The following is a 15,520-nucleotide window of genomic DNA, read 5'->3' as shown; positions in this document are numbered from 1 at the left end:
TTAAGGGAAGGTGCTAAGTGCAATGGTTAAGATGCCACTTAGGATAAGTGCAATGGTTAAGATGCCACTTGGGATGCTGTATCCTATACTGTAGTTATCTATTTCCACTTCCAATTCTGGCTTCCTGCCAGTGTGCACTCTGGGAGGCAATAGGTGGGTGATGAAGGGTCCTTGCTACCTAATGGGAGGTCTAGATTAAGTGAGTGAACCAGTGGATGAAAGACCTCTTCCTCTTTCTCTCTCTGTAACTCTGACCTTCAAATAAATAAATAAATAGTTTTTTTTTTAAAGAAAAATTACTATAAACATCAGTAAATTATTTTTTCTTTCCTTATTAATGTTTTATAGTCTTTGCTGTACTCATAGTAAAAAAGTAAACATAATTGTATCTTACAAACTAGCCTTTCTACTCCTAGCTATTTACACACAAAAACAAAAGTATATCTACATGGATTTGTACATACATTGCTAAAAGCCATTTTTATTTGTAATAGTCAAAACTTATAAAAAACTCAACTCTCCTTCATGGTAGCTTTCAAATACATCCCTAAATTTTCTGATACTCCTCCCTTCAAACAGGCCCCCAATTCTTCTCCACTGCATGTAGTCGGACATAATGACATACTTACAGCAAATAGTAATGCACAGGAAGTGACAATATATATAACTTCTGAGACTGGGTCACAGAAGGCATTAAAGCTGCCTCTTAGTCCTCACTCTTAGATCACCTATTTTGGTAATAACCAGACTCTATGCAGTAAGAATACTGAAGAAGCTATGCAAAAAGGGTCTTTGTGGAGAAACTGAAGTCCCAGGCAACATCTTCACAGCAAGTTCATGAAAGACTTAGAACTTCCAACTAGTCCTCCCCCAAATTCCTGGCCCAGATATTGACATAATAAGTATTTGTTGTTTTATGCCAGTAGATTTTGGGATAATCTGTTATACTAGAATAGCAAACTACATCCATCAACAGGTGAATGGATATACACACTGTGATATATCCATCAAATATAATACAATTTAGCAATAAAAAATAAATAATTATTGATACACACAGTATTACTGACATTGATTACACAAATAAAATGAACTAGACCAACAAAACTATCCAATTACATGCAATTCTAGAAAATCCAAACTAATCAATAATGATGAAAAGCAGATTAGTCATTAATTAGGAATGAGGAGGAGGGGATAAATAGGAGAGATAGAATTACAAAATGTCACAGGAAAACTTTAAAGGCATGATTATTGTATTCATTCAATTGACCGTGATGATGATTTCATGGAGTTATACATATATCAGAAGTTGTCAAATTATATAGTTTATGTAGTTTATGTAAATTATTCCTGAATAAAGCTGTTAAAAAGATCACTATATTCCAAAGCAAAAAAACGAGAACATTTTTGTGTAGTAGTATCATTGCTTCATAACTGCAAGAACATTACTATCTATATCCTCCAAAGTATAGCATTACCAAAATTAAATTTTATTTGCATTTGAATACAGTAAGTTTCAATAATATAGCCTATACTCTGCCTTCCAAATAAGTAAATCTTTTTTTTTTAATGTTTAAAAATAAAACCAAAAGCTTCCACTCAGGTTACTCTCGATTCATGCCTGGCCCCAGTCACAGCAGCACTATCTATGCGAGTTGAGGAAAGGATGAAAGCTGAGATGCACTTCACAGATGGCATCATCTACTCCAGGAATTTTAGTAGAATAGGTTACAAAGCATAAATGGCACTGATCCTTTTCCCAGTTCTTATCATTAAGGTGCCACTGGCTCTAAGTACAAATTCTCTAGTTTAACGTTTTTGTGATCCATTTAAATATTGTTCAAGTACCACAGCACAGTCTTCTGGTGATTTTACATGGCATAATCACTCCTGTCCTTCCCAGAATGGATAAAAGTTACAAGGCTATGGCTTCTAACACTGAAAATTCAGTGGATCTCTTTGGTAATCTCATTAGGCCTATAATAAACAGGCCTAAAACAAATCAAAAGGACTCTTCTTTAAAATAATCAGCAAAAGATCCCAATAGGTAGATGAATGTTTATTATTTGTTATTCTTTTCCTATATCCCCTGCCTGTACTAATCTGGTTTAGGTGCATATCAGAATCACAGGAAAAGCTAATAGAAAGTAAAAGGCTCAAGCTTGCTGAAGGAAGATAGGATCCTCTGCATTTGTAGAAAATTTGCAAGGTGATTTTGTTAAACAAACATTGAGACAAACTGCTCTAACCCAAGGTTTCTCAAATTGGTTGCACAAGGAAATAACCTGAGGAATTTTTAAATATCCAGATGCTGAAATAACAAGAAATACTGGTGAGACACAGGAATCAGTATTTTAAAAACTCTCCAAAGTGTGAATGAACATTAGCCACATCACATGGGAACTTGTTAGAAATACAGAATGTCTAGAACCATCAGAGTGGTTAGAAATGCAGAATCAGAATCTATTTTATATCTGCCAAGATCTCCAAGTGGCTTATTTGTGGGATGCAATGTACTCTTTCTCAGACTGGGCTACAGACTGGAATGATCTGCAGAGCTTTAAAAGAAGCTCTCAAAGATTCTGATTTTAGTCTGGGTTACAACATGGTTCATCCACCACCACTTCACTAAGAAGAACTCATCAAAAGCAGTTAAATCATTTTCACTAAAACTAGAAAAGGACTCTCTTCCATGGCTGTCATAGCAGCTGTAGGCCCTAATAGCAGGTGTAGGCCCTAGAAGTGGACAAAAATAAAACAGTCCTCTAGAGCATAGATTGGCACACTTTTTCTGTAAAAAGCTAGATAGTAATAACTATTTTTAGGCTTGTGCACCACACAGTTTGTATCACAACTACTCAATCCTGCTGTTCCAAGTACAAAAATAGCCAAAGACAATATTGGAGCAAATGAGTGCAGCTGTGTTCCAATAAAAATTTATATGAAAAAAATAAATAAAGGCAGGGGGCTGGATTTGGCCTGCAAAGCATAGTATGCCAATCTGTGCTCCAAAATAGTTGTCAAAATTTAGAGTACATCAGAATCACAGACTGTTGGCTCCCAGCCTTCAGAATTCTGGTTATATGGATCTGGAATGGGCTCTGAGAAGCTGCATTTTAACCAAGTTCCCAACCAATGCTGATCCTCTGGGTTCCAGGACAAGTCTTCTTTTTTCTTTTTTTTTTTTTTACGATTTATTTATTTATTTAAAGGCAGAGCTACAGAGAGGCTGAGGAAGAGAGAGAGAGAGAGAGAGGTGTCCTCCATCCGCTGGTTCATTCCTCAAATGGCCACAATGGCCGGAACTGGGCTGAACCTAAGCCAGGAGCCTGGAGCTTCCTCCAGGTCTCCCATGTGGGTGCAGGGGACCAAGGATTTGTGCCATCTTCTACTGCTTTCCCAGGCCATAGCAGAGAGCTGGATCGGAAGCAGAGCAGCTGGGTCTCGAACCTGCGCCCATATGGGATGCTGGCATCGCAGGCAGCAGCTTTACCTGCTAAGTCACAGCACCCAGCTCCCAGGACAAGTCTTAAGGAATCATTCATCTCAAACTTCAGTAAAGGTTTTCAAATTTTACTGCATGTCAGAATTTCCTACAAAGATATTAAAAAGTCTCGTACTAGAAATGGGGCCCAATGTAGTGATGTTAAGTTTCCCAACACTCAGGCCATAGCACACATGCAGATGTTGAAAGGTGTAGTAAACTATCTATAGCCATGAATAAAAATAGTATAAATGGCCATCAACAACTCCTCCCATGCCTGTATGTGCAGCATGCCATTTTCCCATCAAGATGTACAGTCTAATTCCCTTACCTTGAATCTGGGATGGCCCACGGTCTTGTTTTGATCCACAGAACACATAAGGAGTGATGCAATGTGACTTCTAGACTTAGGCTTTCAGAGACTATACACCTATTAATTTCAAACCCTTGAAATTCATCCACCAGATTAAAAAGTCTGAGTTCTTTGCTGGGGTGAGAGATCAAATGTTGAGGGAAAAAAACCCAGAAAATGAGACATTCCAAAAGTTGAAAAAGCCCAACCAGCTCTACCTACTGCAGCCACCCTGCAGACATGCTGGCTCCTCTAGCCACAGACAAGTTACCCACCCAACATCAACTGGAGCAGGGCAAGCAGGCCCCCTAAATCCCAACCCATATAAATGACAGTGGTGGGTTTTAAATACTACATTTTGGGGTGGTTAGTAAGCAAAGTAACTGATAAGATTTTTGACAGCTGAACATACAAGATATTGATGCTACACTTGATCTTAGCCAAAAGGCTGAGAAGTGTTAAGATATTGATGCTTATAAGTTTTATGGTGCTTTTAAAAGTAGTAAACTATTTTGACAATTTAGAAACTTATATCTGATAAAATTATATTAACACTATATATTTCAACAACAAATTTGTATGATTTTGTTAATTTTTTTAAAGATTTATTTATTTATTATTTGAAAGGCAGAGTAAGAGAGAGACAGACAGAGAGAGAGAGAGAGAGAGAGAGAGAGAGAGCTAGAGCTAGAGTGAGAGAGAGAGACAGAGAATCTTCCATCCACTAGTTTACTCCCCAAATGGCCACAATAGAGAGAGCTAGACCTATCCAAAGTCAGGAGCCAGGAACTTGTTCTAGGTCTCCCACATGGGTGCAGGGGCCCAAGCACTTGAGCCATCCCCAACTGCTTTCCCAGGCCACTAGCAGGGAGCAAGATCAGAAATGGAGAAACCAGGACTCAAACCAGAACCCAAATGGGATGCTAGCAGCGGCTTTACCCACTATACCACAGCACCAGCCCGTTAATTTTCTGACAGTAGTAATTATTATTTTGGCAAAATTATATAACTCTTTCCCCTACATTCCCATTAAATCACACAAAACTACTTAAATTATTTTAATCACAATTTATTACTATTTATTCTTATTTTTTCCACATTTTTCCTGTTAACAATGAAAATGGAAAAGGTTATTTCCTTACCATTAGGTATCCCATTAGAACAGAATTGATTTTGTTATTTTGTTAGCTGTTATTTCTTGGTATTTATTATTGGCTTTTTGTGTTAAATAACCAAAGACTAACTCTTGATGAAACTTCATGTTTTAAAATTACTTTAAAAATTATTTCTGAAAATGAAATTAAATGCACATTAAATAAAACACTTTAAATGGACTGTAGGTTGCTAGGATTAAAAAATTTTTGAAAATTCGATTTTCTGATCACAGAGTAATAATGAGGTAATATATAATCTTTCATTATAATTTGTTTTAAAATATTTTTAGAATACATGTAATTATCACACATACACATAATTTTACATACTGGCAGTATAGTCAACAATGACTACAAGGTACAAATTTATACTAAAAATTTACTTGGCGAGTAGTTATTAGGTGCAACAGTTAAGATGCTACTTAGGATGCCCTCGTCCATATTAGAGTGCCTGGGTTCAAGCCTCAGTTCCACTTTCTATTCCATTTACCCACTAACTGGCACCCAGCAAGGCAGTAGGTGATGGCTCGACAACTTGGGTCCCTGCCACTCATGTGGGAGACCTGCACTGAGTTCCAGGCTCCTGGCTTTGGTCTGGCTCAGACCTGGCTGCAAGCATTTGGGGAGTAAACCAATGAAAGATTCTTCTCCCTCTCTCCCTCTCTTCCTCTCTTCCTCACTTCCTTTCAAATAAATACAAATAATTTTTATAAAATAATTTATCTAAAAAACTGAAAATACAGCAAAATCATTTAGTTTCATCCATTACCAGCTTTTTACAAAGAAATTATATGAGACTATCAATCTCTGCTATTGCATCCAAAAATATTCCAGCTTCTGGAGAAGAATTTTACCAAAGTTTATGAGTTAAAAGTAAAACTCAAAAAGCTTAGGAGGAGAAGTAGCGTTTAGCACCATAGTTAACATGCCTCTTGGGATGCTCGTATCCCATACTGGAGTACCTAGGTTTGAATCTCAGTTCTACTTCCAATTATAACTGCCTACTAATGGCCTCAACCTGGTCCGGCTCTGGCTACTGTAGGGCACTTAGGAAGTTAACCAACAGATACAAGATCTCTCTCTCTCTCTCTCTCTCTAGCTCTTGCTCTTTCTCTCTGCCTTTCAAATAAATTTTCAAAATAAGTAAAATCTTAGGGGGAAAACAAAAGCTTAGGAGGTAAGGAGACATTTGAAAGATTATTTAAGATGTTTGTTAGGATATCTGCATCCAACATCAGAATGCTTGGGTTAAATTCCTGGCTCTGGCTCCTGATTCCAGGTTCCTGCTAAGACAAAGAGATCCAAAGAGGCAGCAGTGATGGCTTAAGCAACTGGGTTCCTGCTATCTCTCCCATCTCTCCCCAATGACACAACTCCAGAATCTGAAGCATCTGGAGAACAAACCAGCAGATAGGAGCACTCTGTGTGTATGTCTGTCTCTTTCTCTGCCCATCAAATAATTTTTTAAAAATGCTTAAGAGGAATAATTCTCAACTTGCAAATTTGCTTAATACTAACTATTGACTTTAAAAGATGATTTAAATGGTATTCTGCCATCTGATTAAGTTACTTCATTTCTGAATATTAAAACTTTCATCTTAATACAAACTGATCCACCAAAACCCAAGTGTTAAGAGCTCTGCTACAGATTGTAAAGCAGATCTCATTATTTATTGCCTTTTAGAAAGCAGTCTTTGTCCTGGAATGCTATGTAAGTAAAATTTCATTGTAGAGAATGCTATTAAAATAAAGCATTTTATATAGCTACATTTAACATTTTTTTAAAGACTTAATTTTTACTTGAGAGGCAAAACTACAGAAGTGGGGGGTCTTCCATCCTTTGATTCACCCCCTAAATGGCCGCAAGGGCTGCAGCTGGGCCAATCCAAAGCCAGGAGCCAGGAGCTTCCTCCAGGTCATCTTCCTTGAGCCATCTTCCGCTGCTCTCCCATGCAATTGGCAGGGAGCTAGATCGGAAATGGAGCAGCCAGGACTCATATGGGCACCCATATGGGATGCCAACACCACAGGCAGAGGCCTAACCCACTACACCATAGTGCCAGCCCCATTTTTAACATTTTAACAAATGGCTCTGAGATTCTATTTAAATTTTATAATAAATAATGCTCCATATGGGAGACCTGGATGGAGTTCCTGGCTCCTGGCTTAGGCCTAGCCCAACATTGGATGAAAAATGTTTTTCTCAGAGTCTGTCTCTTTTTCTCTGTCCATCACTCTGTATTTCAAAAAAATAAATTTTTAAAAATGGAATTAAAAGATTTTGATGCAAAAAACATTTGAAATTAATACATAGTTTTTTACAATATGCATCAATATGTATTTTCCATGAACTTTTTTTTTAAGATTTATTTTATTTATCTGAAAGGCAGAGTTACAGAGTGGGGTTGGAGGGAGGGAGGGAGGGATAGAAATATTCCATCTCTGGTTTACTCCCCAAATGGCTGCAACGGCCAGGGATGTGTCAGGCCAAAGTCAAGAGCCAAAGCTTCATCCAAGTTTCCCAAATGGGTGAAGGGACCCAAGTACTTGTACCATCTCCTGCCAGGACTCAAACCTGAGCCCATATGAATGCCAGCGTTGCAGGCAGTGGTTTAATCCATTATGCCACAACACTGGTCCATCCATGAACGTTTTGAAGTCTCTTTGTAAGTATCAATGTATGTTCCTGACAATGTAGGGTCAAGAGATACAAAAGTGATCACAGAGTGGTTATGAGAGGTCCAAGAGGTAATGACCTTTTAAATAAAGTGAAGGCGCAAGAATACTGTGAGGAAACCAACCATATGCAGATGTGAAGGAAGAACATTCCACAACAAGCAGACAGCAAGCGCAAAGGCCCTAAGATGAGCATACTTTGGTATGTGCAAAGACTAACAAAGAACCCAAGTGGCTACAGCCAGACAGGTTAAAATGAGATCAAGGAATCGTAAACAGATCAACTGGAACTTGGCAGGCCATGGTTAAGTATTCTGGGTGTGACAGGGAGCTACGCAGTGCTGTGAATTAATTTACATTTTTAAAAGTTCATTCTGGCTGATGTCTTCAAAACTCATTGTACAAAAGGCAAGAACAGAAGCAGACATGAACTGGGAGGCCATTATAGAAGCTTAAATAAGAGACTGTAGTTTAAACTTAGAGGTGGCAAAAAAACAACTGATAGATAGGTGGATTTGGAGTATACTTTGCTAACATGTTAGAAATTGAATGTATGGAAAAAGTCACAGAAAAAAGGTTCTAAGGGTAAAATGTAAGCTATACAACCATTTTCCACCAAAAACAATTCCAAAATTAAAGACTTTATGGTTGATGTGCTAGTTGTTTTCCTGTTGGCTATCATCTCCACACTCACTCTTCCTTAGTCTCCTTGTCCATACTGCTGGGGGCCACAAGTCTGCATGGGATACTTTTCCAGACCCCAACTGAGAGATCAGGTTCCACAAGTAGAAACCAAAGTCAGATTAAAAGGTAGGAGAGAAGGACCACCAGTTAATCTGCCACCTGCAAGGCCAGCATACCACACTGGAGTCCCAGTTCAAGTCCTAGATGCTATGCTTCCAGTCGAGCCCAGCTGTCTGCTAATGTGCCTAGGAAAGCAGCAAAAGATGGCCTAAGTATGTGCACCCCTGCCACCCACATGGGAGACCAGTATGGAGTTCCTGGCTCCTGGCTTTAGACTGGCCCAGTAGGGCCATTTTGGCGATCTGGGGAGTGAATCAGCAGATTGATAATCTCTTTCTCTCTCTCTTTACTGTCTTTCCCTCTCTCCTTCTCTATCACTCTACCTTTCAAATAAATAAAATAAATCTTAAAAGGGGGGGAGGGGCAGCGCTGTGGCATAGTGGGTAAAGTCGCTGCCAGCAGTGCTGGCATCCCATATGGATGCCAGTTCGAGCCCTGGCTGCTCCACTTCCAATTCGGCTCTCTGCTGTGGCCTGGGAAAGCAGTAGAAGATGGCTCATGTCCTTGTGCCCAGAAGAGCTCCTGGCTCCTGGCTTCAGATTGGCACAGCTCCAGCTATTGTGGCCAATTGGGTAGTGAACCAGTGGATAGAAGACCTCTCTCTCTCTCTGCCTCTCTTTCTCTCTGTGTGTGTAACTCAAGACTTTCAAATAAATAAATAAATCTTAAAAAAAAAAAAAAAAAGGCAAGAGAAAAGAAGAACCCACTCCATGAGCACTCCAAGAGCTGCTCCAAAATTCAGCAGCATTGGTGGCCACTTCAGCAGCGTCAATGGGTCTGTGAAGTCCTCGGCTCATGTCACAGCAACAACCAGGCAAGCTCCCGTCTTTCCACCTAGGTAACAAAGGCACTACCCCCAACTACCTAGAGGCTTTGGGTAACACTACATTCTCTTCTGTCCCTCCAGCCCTCAGTGCAACAGCTATTTCCCATGCTACCCATGACTTCTGGGTAGCATGATCACCTCAGCTTTTTTATTCCTCCAACTCTTCCCACACTTTGCAACCACCCTTATATTAAAGCTTTTCTGTCAGAAGTATTCTAAGTGGTTTCTGTTCCCCTGAATGGATGCCAGCTGACACAGTTAAGAAAGGATTATCACTCTCCAGAGTTTTTGTTCCTCGCAACACCTTTAGAAATAGGTGTGACAGATTTTATCATCCCCTTTTTTAGAAGAATAAACTGAAAAATTAACCTTATCAAGTAAACCGAACAAAATTATACAGGGAGTAACAATGGAGCTAAAACTCAGTTGAAATTGTCTATCTATATTCTCTACCCTTTTTACATTAATAAAGTCAGGAAATACTGACTGCTTTCAATTTTACAAAGGAAGAAAACAAACATTAGTCGAAAATACATAGATTTCAGGAAAGTAGGTATACATTAAGAGCACCAGCATTAAAAATACCAATCTCTATCTCTATTAAGGCAAACAATACACTTACATCATGCTTGAAAAATAAACCCAGTTTTTAAATATTTAATGTACTCTAAGAGAATGACCTGTAAAATATTTCAAAAATTTCTTAACAAGAAATATTTCAGGGCCAGTGCTGTGTGGCATAGCAGGTAAAGCTGCAGCTTACAGTGCCGACAGTCCATATGGGCACTGGTTCAAGTCCTGGCTGCTCCACTTCCAATCCAGCTCCCTGTTAATGTGCCTGGGAAAGCAGTAGAAGATGGCCCAAGTCTCTAGGCCCCTGTACCCACATGGAAGACCCAGAAGAAGCTCCCGGCTCCTGGCTTTGGATCAGCCCAGCCCCAGCCATTGCGGACATTTGGGGAGTGAACCAGTAGATGGAAGATCTCTCCCTCTCTCTCTCTGCCTCTGCCTCTCTGTAACTCTGCCTTTCAAATAAATAATAAAGAAATCTTTAAAAAAAAATCTTTCAACACAAAAAACAATTTATTTACCAAAAGTTTATCTTAACCATACTTTTCATATATAAAACTATAATAGAGTAAGATATTCTTAATTATTTTATTATTTGTTTTCTTATTTGAAAGGCAGAGACAGAGACAGATTTTTCATCTGTTGGCTCACTCCCTATGTGCACACAACAGCCAAAGTTGAGCCAGGCTAAAACTAGGAAGCCAGAACTTAATCTAGTTCTCCTAAATGAGTGGCAAGGGACTCAAGTAAGTGAGCCATCATCTGGTGCCTCTCAGGCTGTGCAAATGCAGGAAACTAGAATTAGAAGAACCAGGACTAAATCTAGACACTCCAAACGGAATGGGCATAGTAAACAGCTTCTTAACCTGCACCAAACACCTGCCCCAAGTAAGATATTCTTACGTAAAGCAACAGTATAAGATTTACTGGTTGAAATAAAATATAACAGACAGGGACTCTTTCACCGGGTAATATATTATGAATAAAACATTTAATGCATTACACTCATTTAAGAGTTGTTGCATACCCAAAAAACTTAACAGCCATATTATATTTTTAAAGAACTTAAATCCAAAATGTCATTAGACTTGAAGTGAAATCAAATATACCTAACACTGGCATCTAAATTCAGTAAAAAGCAAAACAAAACAAAAAAGCACGAAGTAGTCAAACTGTGTAAAATATCAGAGTGAAAGCCATTAAAGCTTAGAAAAAACCCAGGTGAAAATTTTCATGACCACGGATTTGGCAATAGATTCTCTTAGATGTGACACCAAAAGCACAGGCAAAAGAAAAAATAAACTGGACTTCAGATATCATCAAAATTAAACTTTAAAACCTACAAAAATGGCAGAAATATTTACATAAAATATATTGATAAGGATTTACCACACAGAACAAAGAACTCTACAACTCAATAACAAATAAATAAATAAATAATGGGTAAACATACACGACTATTATGTGTTAATTTAAAAACAAAGCATAAAAAAGTAGATTTTACAACTTAGTGCACACAGTGGTCTAGGACAGGGTTTAGGAGTGTGACTAATGTTTTAGTGAAGCAGAGAACCTTGGTCAATAAGAATATTTTGTTGGTATGTTCTGGTGCAATAATTTGATTCTCCTAAAACAGCTGGTATGAAACCTGTGGTAGACAGTATGGAAATGCTGACCATGTAGCCACAGAGCACCTGGTATGCAGGCTGTTCCCCTCTGCTGTTCTGTTCTGGCAAATAACCTAACCACTCTTGTGCCTCAGTTTCCTCATCCACAAGTGGGAATAATAACTGAACCTATTCCATAGTAGAGTTCTAAAGTTAACGTGTGAATGAAGTGCTTAGAAGTGGGCCTGAATAACAGGCATGCAATAAACATCAGTTATTGTCTAACAACAACAAAAGACAAAGGACTTGAAAAGGCAGAGTTGAGAGAGAGAGAGAGAGCAGTCAGGATTGGAATCAGCACTCAAGGTGCTCCAATGGAATACTGGCTTTGTGGGCAGCAGTTTAACCAGCTGTGCCACAACACTGGGCCCCCATCAGCAGTCTTTCATTGGCAGTTGATTAAAGAGCAGATATTTGTATGTTTCTTAAAAAAAAAAAAAAAAAAAAAAGAGCTAATTTAAAATGAAAACTTTTACTTCTGTAAATGAATTTTTTAAAACTTACAAAGACACAATGTAAAGCAAAGATGACTTTAACAAATGTATACTTCATTGATGTTATGTTCAACATATTAGAATGGAACATAAAACATGTTTTCTTCTCTCTCTTCCTCTCTCTCTGTACATTTCATATCCACCTAACAAAGAGGTTGATGGTCAAAGCCACTGAATTCAACTTTGATCATTTCATAAAATACAGTCACTCAAGAAAAGTATAAAATATTAACATGGTCATAGTAACACCTACTTACTGACACTTACTGTGTGAAAATTTATCATTTCTTGAAGACTGTCAGAAAACTTGGTCAAACTTGTCTGTGAAAAAAAACAAAAGAAAACCAAATCATTTATGAGCCACTAAAATAGATCACAAAAATGTTACTTCAGCATTTCTAACAGAAAGATCAAGTTACATCGTACACTGTAACATTTACTTCCAAGGACAATCTCATTATCTCATGGGCATGCTCTACAGAAAGTTCAAGTGTTCACGTGGTAACATATAGAACCTTAGAAAGTCAAAGCATTAGGACAACCCCATCAATGGTAAGAAGTGACTTCAAAAAATTCACAGAAAATATCTATAAGGAAAAAAAGACAGATTTCAAATTTTTGTACTAAAATAAACTTATCTTTTATTCCATTTTTCTATAAACTCAAAAGTATCCTCTTATTATGCTAACAAATAGAAATGACACATATAAACTTAAAGACAGCCCCTCGTGGCTCAAATAATTATAAAACCACATCCATTTTTTCACCAGTTATTATTCGTCATGAAAGAAACACCACACAGTATTCCAAGGAATCTAAGTCAACTCAGCATAGCTAGCTGACCAGAACCTGCACAGCAACCCACATGTAGTTAAGCACCAGTCTTAGGTTATTGCAGTCTGCTTGCCTATGTAAGCAGCTATATAGTAAACTGGTCGAGACAATATGAAACTGGGTTAAAGAAAATGATGCTAAATATGTACAATGTGAATCAACAGGATTACAGAAGATATCACCAAGGGCTGATGGCTTTTCTACTTTTAAGTATCACTATAACAATAATTCATGTGCAGATATATACTTCACATCTTGTTACACTCATCATTTAAACTATAATTTTAATGGTACTAACTTCAACTACAGCATCATTACTAGAATACTGGGCCAGGTCTCGGATCCCGTTCATGAACTGTTTATTTGCAAGACAAAAGGCTTTTCCGGTATCAATCATGGCAATACAGAGCTTCACAAGCTGGAAAAAAAAAAAAATTATATCAGAAAAAAATTTTACAAATTATTTGGTTGAACAAGTATTGGTAGTAACCATAAGTTTAACCTAGTTAAGATAAACTATGTTTCATCAATAAACCCAAAATAAACTAACCAAAAATTACTTTTTTCCTTCAGCTTATAAGGTAAATTCATCAGAGTCATACCAAAAAGTTGGACTATTTAGGACTTGGAGATTGTCTGATAACAAAAAACTCATTTAACCAAGGCAAACTCAAACACATAAATTAACTATAAAAACTTATCAAGCATCTCCTAGAAGAAAATAGCAAGCAAGCATAAGAAAAAACTTTTTTCTGTAAACTGGCATGTTGGAGGAAAGGTGTGAACATTGATTTGGTGCGTTAGTCATGTTGATCATTTCATTATCAGTCTATCAAAGCTGATGTCTGAATGGATTATTCAAGTACTTAATTCCAGAAAATAGTCATCCAATGCCTACTGGTCTGTTCTAGGCATTGTGTTAAGCATTAGAACTAGGCATTTCTCCTTCTTCCATCTTTCTCTCTTCCTCCCTCCCTTTCTTTTTTCCCCTTCTCTCTCTCTCCCTCTCTTTTTGTATCTCTCTACTCCACTCCAGTCAGACATACAACATTTGCCTTAAAAAAAATCTTGGGTGAATGTCAAATATCAAAAACCAGCGGCCGGCACCGCGGCTCACTAGGCTAATCCTCTGTCTGCGGCGCCGGCACTCCAGGTTCTAGTCCTGGTTGGGGCGCTGGATTTTGTCCCTGTTGCTCCTCTTCCAGTCCAGCTCTCTGCTGTGGCCCGGGAAGGCAGTGGAGGATGGCCCAAGTGCTTGGGCCCTGCACCCGCAAGGAAGACCAGGAGGAAGCACCTAGCTCCTGGCTTTGGATCCATGCAGAGTGCTGGCCGTGGCGGCCATTTGGGGGGTGAACCAATGGAAGGAAGACCTTTCTCTCTCTGTCTCTCTCTCTCTCTCTAATTCTGCCTATCAAAAAAAACACACACACAAAAAAAAAAAAAAAACAGCAAAAGTACTGAGGCGAGTGGCAAATGGTTAATACCAAGAAGAGGATAAAAAGCCAAGAAAAGGAGCAAGAGTTGTGATGCAGTGATTTAAGACTCTGCCTGCGACACTGGCATCCCATATGAGCAGCTGGTTCGAGTCCTGGCTGCTCTAATTCTAATCCAGCTCCCTGCTAACATGCTTGGGAAAGCAGTGGAAGATGACCCAAGTGGGAGATCCAGCTGCAGACTGCTGGCTTCCTCAAGGTTATTCAGGGAGTGAATCAACAGATAGAAAATCTCTCCATCTCTCTGAGTAACTCTGTCTTTCAAGTAAATAAATCTTTAGAGAGAGAGAGAGAGAGAGAGCCACAGAAAACTTTAGAAACTCCAGATTTCAAGAGTATAATTTTTTTTTTTATTTGACAGGTAGAGTTATAGACTTAGAAAGTCATGGGATGCCAGAGCCGTAGACAGAGGATTAACCAAGTGAGCCACGGTGTTGGCCCCACAAGAGTATAATTTTAAAATGGTGGTCCCAATACCATAGAGAAATGGAAATTTATTTTTTTTAAAAAAGATTTTATTTATTTATTTGACAGGTAGAGTTACAGAAACTGAGAGGGGCTGGTTCACTCCCCAAATGGCCGCCATGGCCAGAGCTGCACCAATCCGAAGCCAGGAGCCAGGTGCTTCTTCCTGGTCTCCCACGTGGGTGTAGAGGCCCAAGCACTTGGACCATCTTCTACTGCTTTCCCAGGCCATAGCAGAGAGCTGGACAGGAAGAGGAGCATCCAGGACTAGAACTGGCACCCATACAGGATTCTGGCGCTACAGGCAGAGGATTAACCTACTGCGCCACGGCGCCGGCCCCAAGGAACAGAAATTTAAAACATAACTTCTGCTTCCAAGGAGCTCTATTTCTGAACAGTAGATAAGCAGATAACCTCCACAGAGCAAAAATACAAGACAAAGCCACACATGAGTGAAAAAGGACAATATGTAATCAGGACTTTTGACATCAAGGAAGGATTCCTGGAAAACAGGAATAACATAAAAACAGGAATAGCATAACATATTGCTACACTTATAAGACCTTTAGATATCGACTAATGTGCATCCAAAGAGTAGATGTAATATGCAGCATTTCCTAAAGATACTTAACCACAGATTCTTTTTAGAGGAAGCATTTTCATAGAGCCATTGTTCCACAAAACCCCTATGAGAAATG

The 15,520-nt window shown here is 38.7% G+C and overlaps 1 protein-coding gene across 1 annotated transcript in view; it reads right to left on the bottom strand.

Moving 5' to 3' along the window:
- ACAP2 (ArfGAP with coiled-coil, ankyrin repeat and PH domains 2) overlaps positions 1–15,520 on the bottom strand; it is a 158,493-nt gene that overhangs the window by 80,714 nt on the left and 62,259 nt on the right. Inside the window, exons 3-4 of the mRNA XM_062209903.1 lie at positions 13,163–13,282; positions 12,298–12,351 (exon numbers count right to left, since the gene is read on the bottom strand). Coding sequence (XP_062065887.1) covers positions 12,298–12,351; positions 13,163–13,282 — 174 coding nt within the window. The remainder of the gene's footprint in view (positions 1–12,297; positions 12,352–13,162; positions 13,283–15,520) is intronic.

Source organism: Lepus europaeus, chromosome 2 (assembly GCF_033115175.1).
Source record: "Lepus europaeus isolate LE1 chromosome 2, mLepTim1.pri, whole genome shotgun sequence".
Classification (NCBI taxonomy): domain Eukaryota; kingdom Metazoa; phylum Chordata; class Mammalia; order Lagomorpha; family Leporidae; genus Lepus; species Lepus europaeus.
The sequence above is the reverse complement of the archived record's forward strand: the minus strand, read 5'-3'. Positions and strand labels throughout refer to the sequence as shown.